Consider the following 12,551-nt stretch of genomic DNA (forward strand, 5'->3'; position numbering starts at 1 on the left):
GTGTGAGATGGAGCGTGACTTACTGGCGGTACAGTTAATCCTGATACAGTCTGGAGGGAGAGCAGAGCAGAGGGTTAACACTGCACAAAGATACAACTCCACGCGCTGGGGACCCACACACCAACACACTCCACACACACACCTCCGCTGAGAACACACACTCTCCCTGCCTTCTGAGGGCAAGCTGGGAGGAGGTTATTGGCTAATCAAAGCAGAGGATAGGGCTTTCTGCTATCTGCTCTGAGCGAATGACATGGTAGCACTGGGAATCCAGCAAATAAGATTGATGGATCTCTGAATTGTCTTGCTCTGTAATTGGCTGAGGGAGAGCGAGAGGTCTCAGTGTGACATGTGTGTCATTGGCTACTCTGGTCAGAGTGACAGCCTCCGTGACCATAACATCCATAATATCAGGACACTGAGGTGGGCGTGGCCCCAAATTTCTGTCACCGAGCAACAGAGCACCAAATCCCGCCCCTGGTAGAGCAGAGGAACATGGGAGGTCAGAGGTCATGGTTCCCATAATACCCCAGGTGTGTCGGGTGTCGTCAACCACAGCAGAGACGCAGATGCTACAGCCAGAGACCAACACACACCCCTGCATCTATTGGTGAGTGTGTGTGCGTGTATATATTTGTGTGTGTGTGTGTGTGTGTGTGTGTGTGTGTTCTCTGTGTGTGTATTTGTGTATGTGTGCAAGTGTTTGTGTGTGTGTCTCTGTGTGTATTTATGCATGTGTGTGTCTGTGTGTGCGCGTGTTTGTGCATGTCTCTGTGTGTGTATTTGTGTATCTCTGTGTGTGCGCGCGTGTGTGCATGTGTGTGTGTGTGTGTCTCTGTGTGTGTATTTGTGTATGTGTGTGTCTCTGTGTGTGCGCGTGTGGGTGCATGTGTGTGTCTCTGTGTGTGTGTTTGTGTATGCGTGTGTCTCTGTGTGTGCGCGTGTGTGTAGGGGTGCAGTGGTCATCTGGGAGTGAGCAGGGAATGCAGCCTCGGACCAGGAGGACCAACCCTCTGTTCAACAATACACACACCAAAACACAATACAGTACAACAATGTAAGAGTGTATGTGTGTGTGTGTGTGTGTGTGTGTGTGTGTGTGTGTGTGTGTGTGTGTGTGTGTAATAGCAGATCTTGGTTTAGCTCTATGTACATGTGCTCTGCTTTCAAGTTATGTTTGAGTGTGTGTGGGTATAGGCCTACTGTGTACTTTTAACAGTGTGTGTAACTAGGTTGACAGTGTATGTGTGTGTGTGTAACTAGGTTGACAGTGTATGTGTGTGTAACTAGGTTGACCGTGTATGTGTGTGTAACTAGGTTGACAGTAGTGGTGTGTGTAACTAGGTTGACAGTGTATGTGTGTGTCACTAGGTTGACAGTGTATGTGTGTGTAACTAGGTTGACAGTGTATGTGTGTGTCACTAGGTTGACAGTGTATGTGTGTGTAACTAGGTTGACAGTGTTGGTGTGTGTAACTAGGTTGACAGTGTATGTGTGTGTCACTAGGTTGACAGTGTATGTGTGTGTGTAACTAGGTTGACAGTGTTGGTGTGTGTAACTAGGTTGACAGTGTATGTGTGGTGTCACTAGGTTGACAGTGTATATGTGTGTGTAACTAGGTTGACAGTGTTGGTGTGTGTAACTAGGTTGACAGTGTATGTGTGTGTGTAACTAGGTTGACAGTGTATGTGTGTGTGTAACTAGGTTGACAGTGTTAGTGTGTGTAACTAGGTTGCAGTGTATGTGTGTGTGTACCTAGGTTGACAGTGTATGTGTGTGTGTAACTAGGTTGACAGTGTTGGTGTGTGTAACTAGGTTGACAGTGTATGTGTGTGTGTACCTAGGTTGACAGTGAGTCGGACACGCCCCCCGTCCAGCTCCAGTCGGAGCGTGTCGGCTGAGTTCCGTGATGTTGTTGCCATGAGAACACCGTAGGCCCGCTGGGAGCGAAAGCGTAGCGACACATCCTCTGCTTCGGTGTGCATCGCTACAGGCAACTGGACCTTCATAAACTTACTACCATCATAGGATAGGATGGTCGCATCTAGAGAGGGAGGAGGAGGGAGGAGGGAAGATATTAATATCAGGCAGTGACCAGTCCAGACCAGACCAGTCCAGATGAGACCACATCAAAGCAGATCAAACCAGTGTCTCCAGTTTGACTTAAATTCCAGAAAATATTCAATTCAAAGCTGTTTTCCGCTGAGAGAGAGTGATGGTTCTATATTTGCTCCTCTGCCTCTACCTTTCTCTGATGCTTCAATCTCTCTCTCTCTGTCTGTCTGTCTGTCTCTCTGTCTGTCTGTCTGTCTGTCTCTCTGTCTCTTTCTCTTTCCATGGGACACCATTGGTGGCGAAAACAAGAGAACAGGGAGAGAGAGGTCTCACGAATACTAATGAGCTCAGAGTGTGTGTGTGTGAATAAATGAGTGAATTTCAGAGGGAACCGTAACAGTGAGTGCTCAGTAAAGCGAGCAAGGAGAGAACGGAGAAGAGAGAAGGAGAGAACGGAGAAGAGAGAAGGAGAGAACGGAAAAGAGAGGAGAGATAGGGAGAAGGAGAGAACGGAGGAGAGAGAAGGAGAGAACGGAGAAGAGAGAAGGAGAGAACGGAGAAGAGAGAAGGAGAGAACGGAGAAGAGAGAAGGAGAGAACAGAGAAGAGAGAAGGAGAGAACAGAGAATAGAGAAGGAGAGAACGGAGAAGAGAGAAGGAGAGAACGGAGAAGAGAGAAGGAGAGAAGGAGAAGAGAGAACAGGAGAAGAGAGAAGGAGAGAACGGAGAAGAGAGAAGGAGAGAACGGAGAAGAGAGAAGGAGGAAGGGAGAAGGAGAGAAGGGAGAAGGAGGAGAAGAGAGAAGGAGAGATAGGGAGAAGGAGAGAACGGAGAAGAGAAGGAGAGAACGGAGAAGAGAAAAGGAGAGACAGAGAAGAGAGAAGGAGAGAACGGAGAAGAGAGAAGGAGAGATAGGGAGAAGGAGAGAACGGAGAAGAGAGAAGGAGAGAACGGAGAAGAGAGAAGGAGAGAACGGAGAAGAGAGAAGGAGAGATAGGGAGAAGGAGAGAACGGAGAAGAGAGAAGGAGAGAACGGAGAAGAGAGAAGGAGAGAACGGAGAAGAGAGAAGGAGAGAACGGAGAAGAGAGAAGGAGAGAACGGAGAAGAGAGAAGGAGAGAACGGAGAAGAGAGAAGGAGAGAACGGAGAAGAGAAAAGGAGAGAACAGAGAAGAGAGAAGGAGAGATAGGGAGAAGGAGAGAAAGGAGAAGAGAGAAGGAGAGAACGGAGAGAGAGAAGGAGAGATAGGGAGAAGGAGAGAACGGAGAAGAGAGAAGGAGAGACGGAGAAGAGAGAAGGAGAGAACGGAGAAGAGAAAAGGAGAGAACAGAGAAGAGAGAAGGAGAGAACGGAGAAGAGAGAAGGAGAGATAGGGAGAAGGAGAGAACGGAGAAGAGAGAAGGAGAGAACGGAGAAGAGAGAAGGAGAGAACGGAGAAGAGAGAAGGAGAGATAGGGAGAAGGAGAGAACGGAGAAGAGAGAAGGAGAGAACGGAGAAGAGAGAAGGAGAGAACGGGAGAAGAGAGAAGGAGAGACGGAGAAGAGAGAAGAGAACGGAGAAGAGAAAAGGAGAGAACGGAGAAGAGAGAAGGAGAGATAGGAAAAGGTGGGAGAGAGAGGAGAAGAGAGAGGAGAGAACGGAGAAGAGAGAAGGAGAGAACGGAGAAGAGAGAAGGAGAGAACGGAAAAGAGAGAAGGAGAGAACGGAGAAGAGAGAAGGAGAGATAGGGAAAAGGAGAGAACGGAGAAGAGAGAAGGAGAGAACGGAGAAGAGAGAAGGAGAGATAGGGAAAAGGAGAGAACGGAGAAGAGAGAAGGAGAGAACGGAGAAGAGAGAAGGAGAGATAGGGAAAAGGAGAGAACGGAGAAGAGAGAAGGAGAGATAGGGAAAAGGTGGGAGAGAGAGAAGAAGGGAGAGGAGAAGGAGAGATACGGAGAGGGGAAGGAGAGATAAGGAGAAAGAGAGAGGGTGAAAAGCTAAAATGCTAATGAATCCTCATTAACTGGAGGTTAGCCTGTTACATCATGATAACTTAACTAACACTCACACAAACGCACACATACACATACGTGTGTATGTGTGCGTTGGAGTAATTTCTTAACAGCTGACTAAATGAATGAGAAAATGGTGCTTCAGCAGAGCACCTGAGAGAGAGGGGGAAAGAGAGAGAGAGGGGGGTAGAAAGAGTGAGAGAGGGGAGTAGAGAGAGAGAAGGAGGGGGTAGAGAGAGAGCGGGTAGAGAGAGAGAGAGAGAGAGAGAGAGAGGGGGTAGAGAGAGAGAGGGGGCAGGGAGAGAGAAGGAGGGGGGTAGAGAGAGAAGGGGGGGTAGAGAGAGAGAGAGAGAGAAGGAGGGGGGTAGAGAGAGTGAGAGGGGAGTAGAGAGAGAGAAGGAGGGGTAGAGAGAGGGGGTAGAGAGAGAGAGAGAGAAGAGAGAGAGAGGGGGTAGAGAGAGAGAGGGGGCAGGGAGAGAGAAGGAGGGGGGTAGAGAGAGAAGGGGGGTAGAGAGAGAGAGAGAGAAGGAGGGGGTAGAGGGAGAGAGAGGGGGGGGGGGCAGAGTGAGAGAGGGGGGTGAAAGAGTGAGAGAGGGGTAGAGAGAGATCGGAGGGGGGTAGAGAGAGAAGGGGGTAGAGAGAGAGGGGGGGTAGAGAGAGAGAGGGTAGAGAGAGAGAGAGGGGGCAGAGAGAGAAAGAGGGGGGTAGAAAGAGGTGAGAGGGGAGTAGAGAGAGAGAAGGAGGGGGTAGAGAGAGAGGGGGGGGCAGGGAGAGGAAGAGGGGGTAGAGAGAGAAGGGGGTAGAGAGAGAGAAAGAGAGAGAAGGAGGGGGTAGAGAGAGAGAGAGGGGAAGAGAGAGAGGGGGGGGGCAGAGAGAGAGAGGGGGGTAGAAGAGTGAGAGAGGGGGTAGAGAGGATCGGAGGGGGGTAGAGAGAGAGAGGGGGTAGAGAGAGAGGGGGGGTAGAGAGAGAGAGGGGGGTAGAGAGAGAGAGGGGGTAGAGAGAGAAGGGGCAGAGAGAGAAAGTGGGGGGTAGAAAGAGTGAGAGAGGGGAGTAGAGAGAGAGAAGGAGGGGGTAGAGAGGGAGGGAGAGAGAGAAGGAGGGGGTAGAGAGAGAGCGGGTAGAGAGAGAGAAGAGAGAGAAGGTGGGGTAGAGAGAGAGAGAGAGGAGGGAGGGGGGTAGAGAGAGGGGGTGAGAGAGAGAGAGGGGGGGCAGAGTGAGAGAGGGGTAGAGAGAGAGGGGGGGTAGAGAGAGAGAGGGTAGAGAGAGAGAGGGGGCAGAGAGAAAGAGGGGGGTAGAAAAGAGTGAGAGAGGGGAGTAGAGAGAGAGAAGGAGGGGGTAGAGAGAGAGGGGGGGGCAGGGAGAGAGAAGGAGGGGGGTGAGAGAGAGAAGGGGGGTAGAGAGAGAGAAAGAGAGAGAAGGAGGGGGTAGAGAGAGAGAGGGGGTAGAGAGAGAGAGGGGGGGGGCAGAGTGAGAGGGGGGTAGAAAAAGTAGAGAGGGGGGTAAGATGGAGGGGGTGAGAGAGAGAGGGGGTAGAGAGAGAGGGGGGGTAGAGAGAGGGGGTAGAGAGAGAGAGGGGGCAGAGAGAAAGAGGGGGGTAGAAAGAGTGAGAGAGGGGAGTAGAGAGAGAAGGAGGGGGTAGAGAGAGAGGGGGCCAGAGAGAGAGAGAGAAGGAGGGGGTAGAGAGAGAGAGGGGGTAGAGAGAGAGGGGGGGCAGAGTGAGAGAAGGGGGTAGAAAGAGTGAGAGAGGGGGTAGAGAGAGAAGATGGAGGGGGGTAGAGAGAGAGGGGGTGAGAGAGAGAGAGGGGGTAGAGAGAGAGAAAGGGGGCAGAGAGAAAGAGGGGGGTAGAAAGAGTGAGAGAGGGGAGTGAGAGAAGGAGGGGGTAGAGAGAGAGCGGGTAGAGAGAGAAGGAGGGGGTGAGAGAGAGAGCGGGTGAGAGAGAGAGAGAGAGAGAGAGGGGGCAGGGAGAGAGAAGGAGGGGGGTAGAGAGAAGGTGGGGTAGAGAGAGAGAGAGGAGGGGGGTGAGAGAGAGAGGGGGTAGAGAGAGAGAGGGGGGGCAGAGTGAGAGAGGGGGTAGAGAGAGAGATATGGGAGGGGGGTAGAGAGAGGGGGGTAGAGAGAGAGGGGGGGGGGTGAGAGAGAGAGGGGGGTAGATGAGGGGGGTAGAAAGAGTAAGAGAGGGGAGTAGAGAGAGAGAAGGAGGGGGTAGAGAGAGAGGGGGGCAGGGAGAGAGAAGGAGGGGGGTAGAGAGAGAAGGGGGGTAGAGAGAGAGAAAGAGAGAGAAGGAGGGGGTAGAGAGAGAGAGAGGGGGTAGAGATAGAGAGGGGGGGGCAGAGTGAGAGAGGGGGGTAGAAAGAGTGAGAGAGGGGGTAGAGAGAGATCGGAGGGGGGTAGAGAGAGAGAGGGGGTAGAGAGAGAGGGGGGGGTAGAGAGAGAGAGGGGGTAGAGAGAGAGAGAGGGGGCAGAGAGAGAAAGAGGGGGGTAGAAAGAGTGAGAGAGGGGAGTAGAGAGAGAGAAGGAGGGGGTAGAGAGAGAGGGGGGCAGAGAGAGAGAGAGAGAGAAGGAGGGGGTAGAGAGAGAGAGAGGGGGTAGAGAGAGAGAGGGGGGGCAGAGTGAGAGAAGGGGGTAGAAAGAGTGAGAGAGGGGGTAGAGAGAGAGATCGGAGGGGGGTAGAGAGAGAGAGGGGGTAGAGAGAGAGAGAGGGGGTAGAGAGAGAGAAAGGGGGCAGAGAGAGAAAGAGGGGGGTAGAAAGAGTGAGAGAGGGGAGTAGAGAGAGAGAAGGAGGGGGTAGAGAGAGAGCGGGTAGAGAGAGAAGGAGGGGGTAGAGAGAGAGCGGGTAGAGAGAGAGAGAGAGAGAGAAAGAGAGAGAGGGGGCAGGGAGAGAGAAGGAGGGGGGTAGAGAGAGAAGGTGGGGTAGAGAGAGAGAGAGAGAGAGAGGAGGGGGGTAGAGAGAGAGGGGGTAGAGAGAGAGAGGGGGGGCAGAGTGAGAGAGGGGGTAGAGAGAGATCGGAGGGGGGTAGAGAGAGAGAGGGGGTAGAGAGAGAGAGGGGGGGGGGGTAGAGAGAGAGAGAGGGGGGTAGAGAGAGAGAGGGGGTGGAGAGAGAGAGAGAGGGGGGCAGAGAGAGAAAGAGGGGGGTAGAAAGAGTAAGAGGGGGTGGAGAGAAAGAGAGAGAGGTGGTCGAGAAAGCAAGAAGGGGGAGAGAGAGAAAGAGGGGGTGTAGAGAGAGAGGGGGGGGGGGGGGTTCTGTACGTTAACACTAGAAGCTTAATACCTAAAATGTATCATTTGAAAGTGTGGGTTAACAGCTCCAATCCAGATGTTGTTGGTCATTACTGAGACGTAGTTGTGAAGCCAGCAGCATACCACCCTTCATCCCACTGCTGACTTGCTTCTGAAGCTAAGCAGGGTTGTTCCTGGTTGGTCCCTGGATGGGAGACCAGATGCTGCTGGTCCCAATGCCCCAAGGCAGTGACTGGGGACACTGCCCTGTGTAGGGTGCCGTCTTTCAGATGGGACGTTAAACGGGTGTCCTGACTTTCTGAGGTCATTAAAGATCCCATGGCACTTATCGTAAGAGTAACCCTGGTGTCCTGGCTAAATTCCCAAGCTGTCACTTAATCATCCCCAGTTTACAATTGGCTCATTCATCCCCCTCCTCTCCCCTGTAACTATTCCCCAGGTTGTTGGTGTAAATGAGAACGTGTTCTCAGTCAACTTACCTGGTAAAATAAAATGGAAGAGTGTTTTGAACACTGATGTTAACCTTTCCATTTGTAACTTTTTCCGGCAAGACAGATCTTCCAAAGGTGGTGGAGCGGCAATCTTTACCAAGGAACACCTTCAGTGCTCGGTTGTCCACACCAACTCCACCAAACAATTTGACTTGCTGGTTTTAAGCATTACGCTTTCAAACAGCTCTTTGTTGACTGTTGCTGGGTGTTATCGTCCTCCATCAGCACCGGCCTGTACCCTACCTGCCCTAAACTCTCTCCTGGCCCCTTACACTAAGTCTGAATCTGTCCTGCTAGGTGACCTGACCAAGTCCTAAAACAATAGGACTCTCTAAATCTATCTCAGATTATTTACCCAGAGAAGGCTACTCTCCTCGATGTTATCCTCACATAGACACTTGCTAAATAACTTTAATGAGCCTTCCTCCATAACTTGGCCTCTGTAAATTGGTATTGAATCAGCTCTGTCGAAGACGCTTGGACTTTATTTTTTGATATTTTCAGTAGTATTGTTAACATGCACACCCCCCATAAAGAAAATGAGAATTAAAAAACAGGTTCAGTCCCTGGTTCAACCGTGATCTGGCAGAGTTATTCCACCTCAAGAACATAATTTGGCAAAAGGTTCGGTACACAAATCCTCAGGCTGACTGGCTGTCGTTCAGGCAAATGAGAAATAAGTGCACTCAGGCTGTCTGGAAGGCCAAAGTTAGTTCCTTTAAGGAGCAGTTCTCTCTCTGTGGGTCTAACCCCAAGAAGTTCTAGAAAACACTGGAGAATAAAATCTCCTCCTCACAGCTGCCCATGTCCCTTAATGTTGATGATGTGGTTGTTACTTAAAAGATGCGTATGGCTGAGCTATTTATTCACCACTTCATTAAATCAGGATTCCTCTTTGACTCAGACATGCCTCCTTGCCTGTCCAACATTTTCTCACCTCACAGCCCTTCTAGTGCGACTAGCCCCGATCCTGTTTTCTCCCTGCAGACAGTCACTGTGTCTGAGGTGCAATAGGAGCTCCTTAAACTTGACCTCCAAAAAACATCTGGGTCAGATGGTTTAGACCCTTTCTTCTTTAATGTTGCTGCCCCTATCATCACCAAGCCTGTCTCTGACATTTATAACCCGTCTCTCCTCTCTGGGGAGGTTCCCATTGCTTGGAAGGCAGCCACGGTTCGTCCTTTATTTAAAGGGGGAGATTAAGCTGATCCTAACTGTTATAGGTCAATTTCTATTTTGCCCTGTTTACCAAAATTGTTGGAAAAACTTGTCAATAATCAACTGACTGGCTTTCTTGATGTCTATAGTGTTCTCTCGGGTATGCAATCTGGTTTCCGCTCAGGTTATGGATGTGTCACTATAACTTTAAAGGTACTCAATGATGTCACCATTGCCCTTGATTTTAAGCAATGTTGTGCTGCTATTTTTATTGACTTGGCCAAAGCTTTTGATACGGTAGACCATTCCATTCTTGTGGGTCGGTATTGATGTATTGGTGTCTCTGAGGGGTCTTTGGCCTGGTTTGCTAACTACTGCTCTCAGATTGTAGTGTATAAAGTCAGAACATCTGCTGTCTCAGCCACTGCATGTCATCAAGGGAGTACCCCAAGGCTCGATCCTAGGCCCCACGCTCTCCTCAATTTACATCAACAACATAGCTCAGGCAGTAGGAAGCTCTCTCATCCATTTATATGCAGCTGATACAGTCTTATACTCAGCTGATCCCTCCCCGGATGTTGTGTTAAATGCTCTACAACAAAGCTTTCTTAGTGTCCAACAAGCTTTCTCTGCCCTCTTCTGAACACCTCCAAAACACAGGTCATGTGGTTCGGTAAGAAGAATGGCCCTCTCCCCACTGGTGTGATTACTACCTCTGAGGGTTTAGTCACCTCACACAAGTACTTGGGAGTATGGCTAGACAATACACTGTCCTTCTCTCAGCACATATCAAAGCTGCAGGCTAAAGTTAAATCTAGACTTGGTTTCCTCTATCGTAATCACTCCTCTTTCACCCCAGCTGCCAAACTAACCCTGATTCAGATGACCTTCCTTCCCATGCTAGATTACGGAGACGTACTTTATAGATCGGCAGGTAAGGGTGCTCTTGAGTGGCTAGATGTTCTTTACCATTCGGCCATCAGATTTGCCACCAAAGCTCCTTAAAGGTCCCCAAAGCACACACATCCCTGGGTCACTCCTCTTTTCAGTTCGCTGCAGCTAGCGAATGGAGCTCAAATTGGACAGTTTAATCTCCATCTCTACATTCGAAGACTCAATCATGGACATTCTTACTGACACTTGTGGTTACTTCGCATGATGTATTGTTGTCTCTACCTTCTTGCCCTTTGTGCTGTTGTCTGTGCCTAACAATGTTTGTACCATGTTTGTGCTGCTACCATGTTGTGTTGTCCTGTGGTGCTGCCATGCTATGTTGTTGTCTTAGGTCTCTTTTTATGTAGTGTTGTGGTGCCTCTCTTGTCGTGATGTGTGTTTTGTCCCATATTTACATGTTATTTATTTTAGATTTTTAATCCCATCCCCCGTCCCCGCAGGAGGCCTTTTGCCTCTTAGTAGGCCGTCATTGTAAATAAGAATTGGTTCTTAGCTGACTTGCCTAGTTAAATAAAGGTTCAATAAAAAGAGAGGGAGAGAGAGATGGGGGGGGGGGGGGGGGGGGGTAGAGAGAGTTAATTTTTAATGTTTATTTCACTTTTGTTTATTATCTATTTCACTTGCTTTGGCAATGATAACATATGTTTCCCATGCCAATAAAGCCCTTGAATTGAATTGAGAGAGAGAGAAAAAAAAATAGAAAGAGAGGGGCAGAGATAGAGAGAGAGAGAGAGAGAGAAAGAGGGGGGTAGAGAGGGAGGGAGAGATGGGAGATGGAGAAGGAGGGATGCTGATGAAGGCAGTAAGTGTGAACGTGTCCTTGTGACGACAGCTCTGGAATAAAGCTGAAGAAACAAACAGCTCTGAGAGAAAATTTGGAACAAAAAGAGAGAGAGGTATGGAAGGATGGCGAGAGATGGGAGAGAGAGAGAGAGAGAGGTAAAACCACAGGTAGAAGGTGGGAGCAATCACTCTCTCCAACTGTTTCTCCATCTGTCCCTCCTTCTACTGAACCACCAGTTACTGAGGCTGATTCTCTCTCTCTTTTTCACACATTGTTCAATTTTCATCTCCCTATAGAGGACAGATCTGAGGTGTGTGTATTTGTTAGATATGGGAAGACTAATAATTATCGTGGTAACAGAATCCGCTGCTTCACACTGACACCAGGATCTCTCTCCTCCCTCTCCCTGACTCATCTCTTTTCTTTTCTCCAAACTGTCTCTCACTTCATCTTTCCCCCGGTCTCTTAGGGATTCTATTCATCCATCCCTCACTCAATCATCCTCTTGGTCTTTCTCTTTTTCTATGTTCTCTCTCTCCATCCCTCCCTCCTCCTCTCTCTCCATCTCTCTCTCCTCCTCTCACTCCATCCCTCCTCCCTCACCCTTCTCTCCATCTCTACCTCCTATCCCCCTCTCTCCACCCCTGTCTCCTCCTCTCTCTCCATCCCTCCTCCCTCCCCTTCTCTCCATCTCTACCTATCCCTTCCTCCATCCCTCCTCTTTCCCTCTCTCTCCATCCCTCCCTCCTACCTACCCTCTTCTCCCATCCCTCCATCATTCCCTCTCTCCATCCTTCCCTTCGCCCCTCTCTCTCATCCATCTCTCCCTCCACTCTCTCTCCATCCCTCCCTCCTCCCCTTCTCTCCATCCCTCCCTCCTCCTCTCTCTCCTCTCCTCTCTCTCCATCCCTCCTCCCTCACCCTTCTCTCCATCTCTACCTCCTATCCCCCCTCGCTCCATCCCTCCATCATTCCCTCTCTCCATCCTTCCCTTCGCCCCTCTCTCTCATCCATCTCTCCCTCCACTCTCTCCTCCCCCTCTCTCTATCCTTCCCTCCCTCCGCCCCTCTCTCCATCCTCCCTCCTCCCCCTCTCTCCATCGCTCCCCCTCTCCCTCCTACCCCCCTCTCTCCATCCGTCCATCCTCCCCTCTCTCTCCATCCCTCCCTCCTCCCCTCTCTCTCTATCCCTCCCTCTTTCCCCTCTCTCTCCATCCCTCCCTCCTCCACCCTCTCCATCCCTCCCCCTCTCTTCATCCCTCCCTCTTTCCCCCTCTCTCCATCCCTCCCGCCCTCCTCCCCCCATCTTCCCCTCTCTCTCCATCCCTCCCTCCTCCACCCTTTCCATCCTTCCCCCTCTCTTCATCCCTCCCTCTTTCCCCCTCTCTCCATCCCTCCCGCCCTCCTCCCCCCATCTTCCCCTCTCTCTATCCCTCCCTCTTTCCCCTCTCTCTCCATCCCTCCCTCCTCCACCCTTTCCATCCTTCCCCCTCTCTTCATCCCTCCCTCTTTCCCCCTCTCTCCACCCCTCCCGCCCTCCTCCCCCCATCTTCCCCTCTCTCCATCCCTCCCTCTTTCCCCCTCTCTCCATCTCTCCATCCCTCCCTCTTTCCCCCTCTCTCCATCCCTCCCTCTTTCCCACTCTCTCCATCCCTCCCTCCTCCCCCTCTCTCCATCCATCCCTCCCGCCCTCCTCCCCCCTCCCTCCATATTCCCCTCTCTCCATCCCTCCCTCTTTCCCACTCTCTCCATCTCTCCCTCCTCCCCACTCTCTCCATCCCTCCCTCTTTCCCCCTCTCTCCATCCCTCCCTCTTTTCCACTCTCTCCATTCCTCCCTCCTCCCCCTCTCTCCATCTTCCCCTCTCTCCATCCCTCCCT

At 51.1% G+C, this 12,551-nt stretch overlaps 1 protein-coding gene across 16 annotated transcripts in view; it reads right to left on the bottom strand.

Annotated features, from left to right (window-relative positions):
* Nucleotides 1-12,551, bottom strand: part of LOC110492836 (neurexin-1a) — an 80,019-nt gene that overhangs the window by 23,152 nt on the left and 44,316 nt on the right. For 12 of the 16 annotated variants that reach the window (XM_090201913.1, XM_036946190.2, XM_090201915.1 and 9 more), the window contains 2 exons: nt 1,841-2,044; nt 24-50 (listed from right to left, as the gene is read on the bottom strand). In XM_090201913.1, coding sequence (XP_090058039.1) covers nt 24-50; nt 1,841-2,044 — 231 coding nt within the window. The remainder of the gene's footprint in view (nt 1-23; nt 51-1,840; nt 2,045-12,551) is intronic. The other 4 variants (XM_090201912.1, XM_090201911.1, XM_090201910.1 and 1 more) reach the window with 1 other exon arrangement.

The sequence above is a fragment of the Oncorhynchus mykiss genome, chromosome 16, assembly GCF_057628025.1.
Source record: "Oncorhynchus mykiss isolate SJ-2025 chromosome 16, ASM5762802v1, whole genome shotgun sequence".
NCBI classification, from domain to species: Eukaryota; Metazoa; Chordata; class Actinopteri; order Salmoniformes; family Salmonidae; genus Oncorhynchus; species Oncorhynchus mykiss.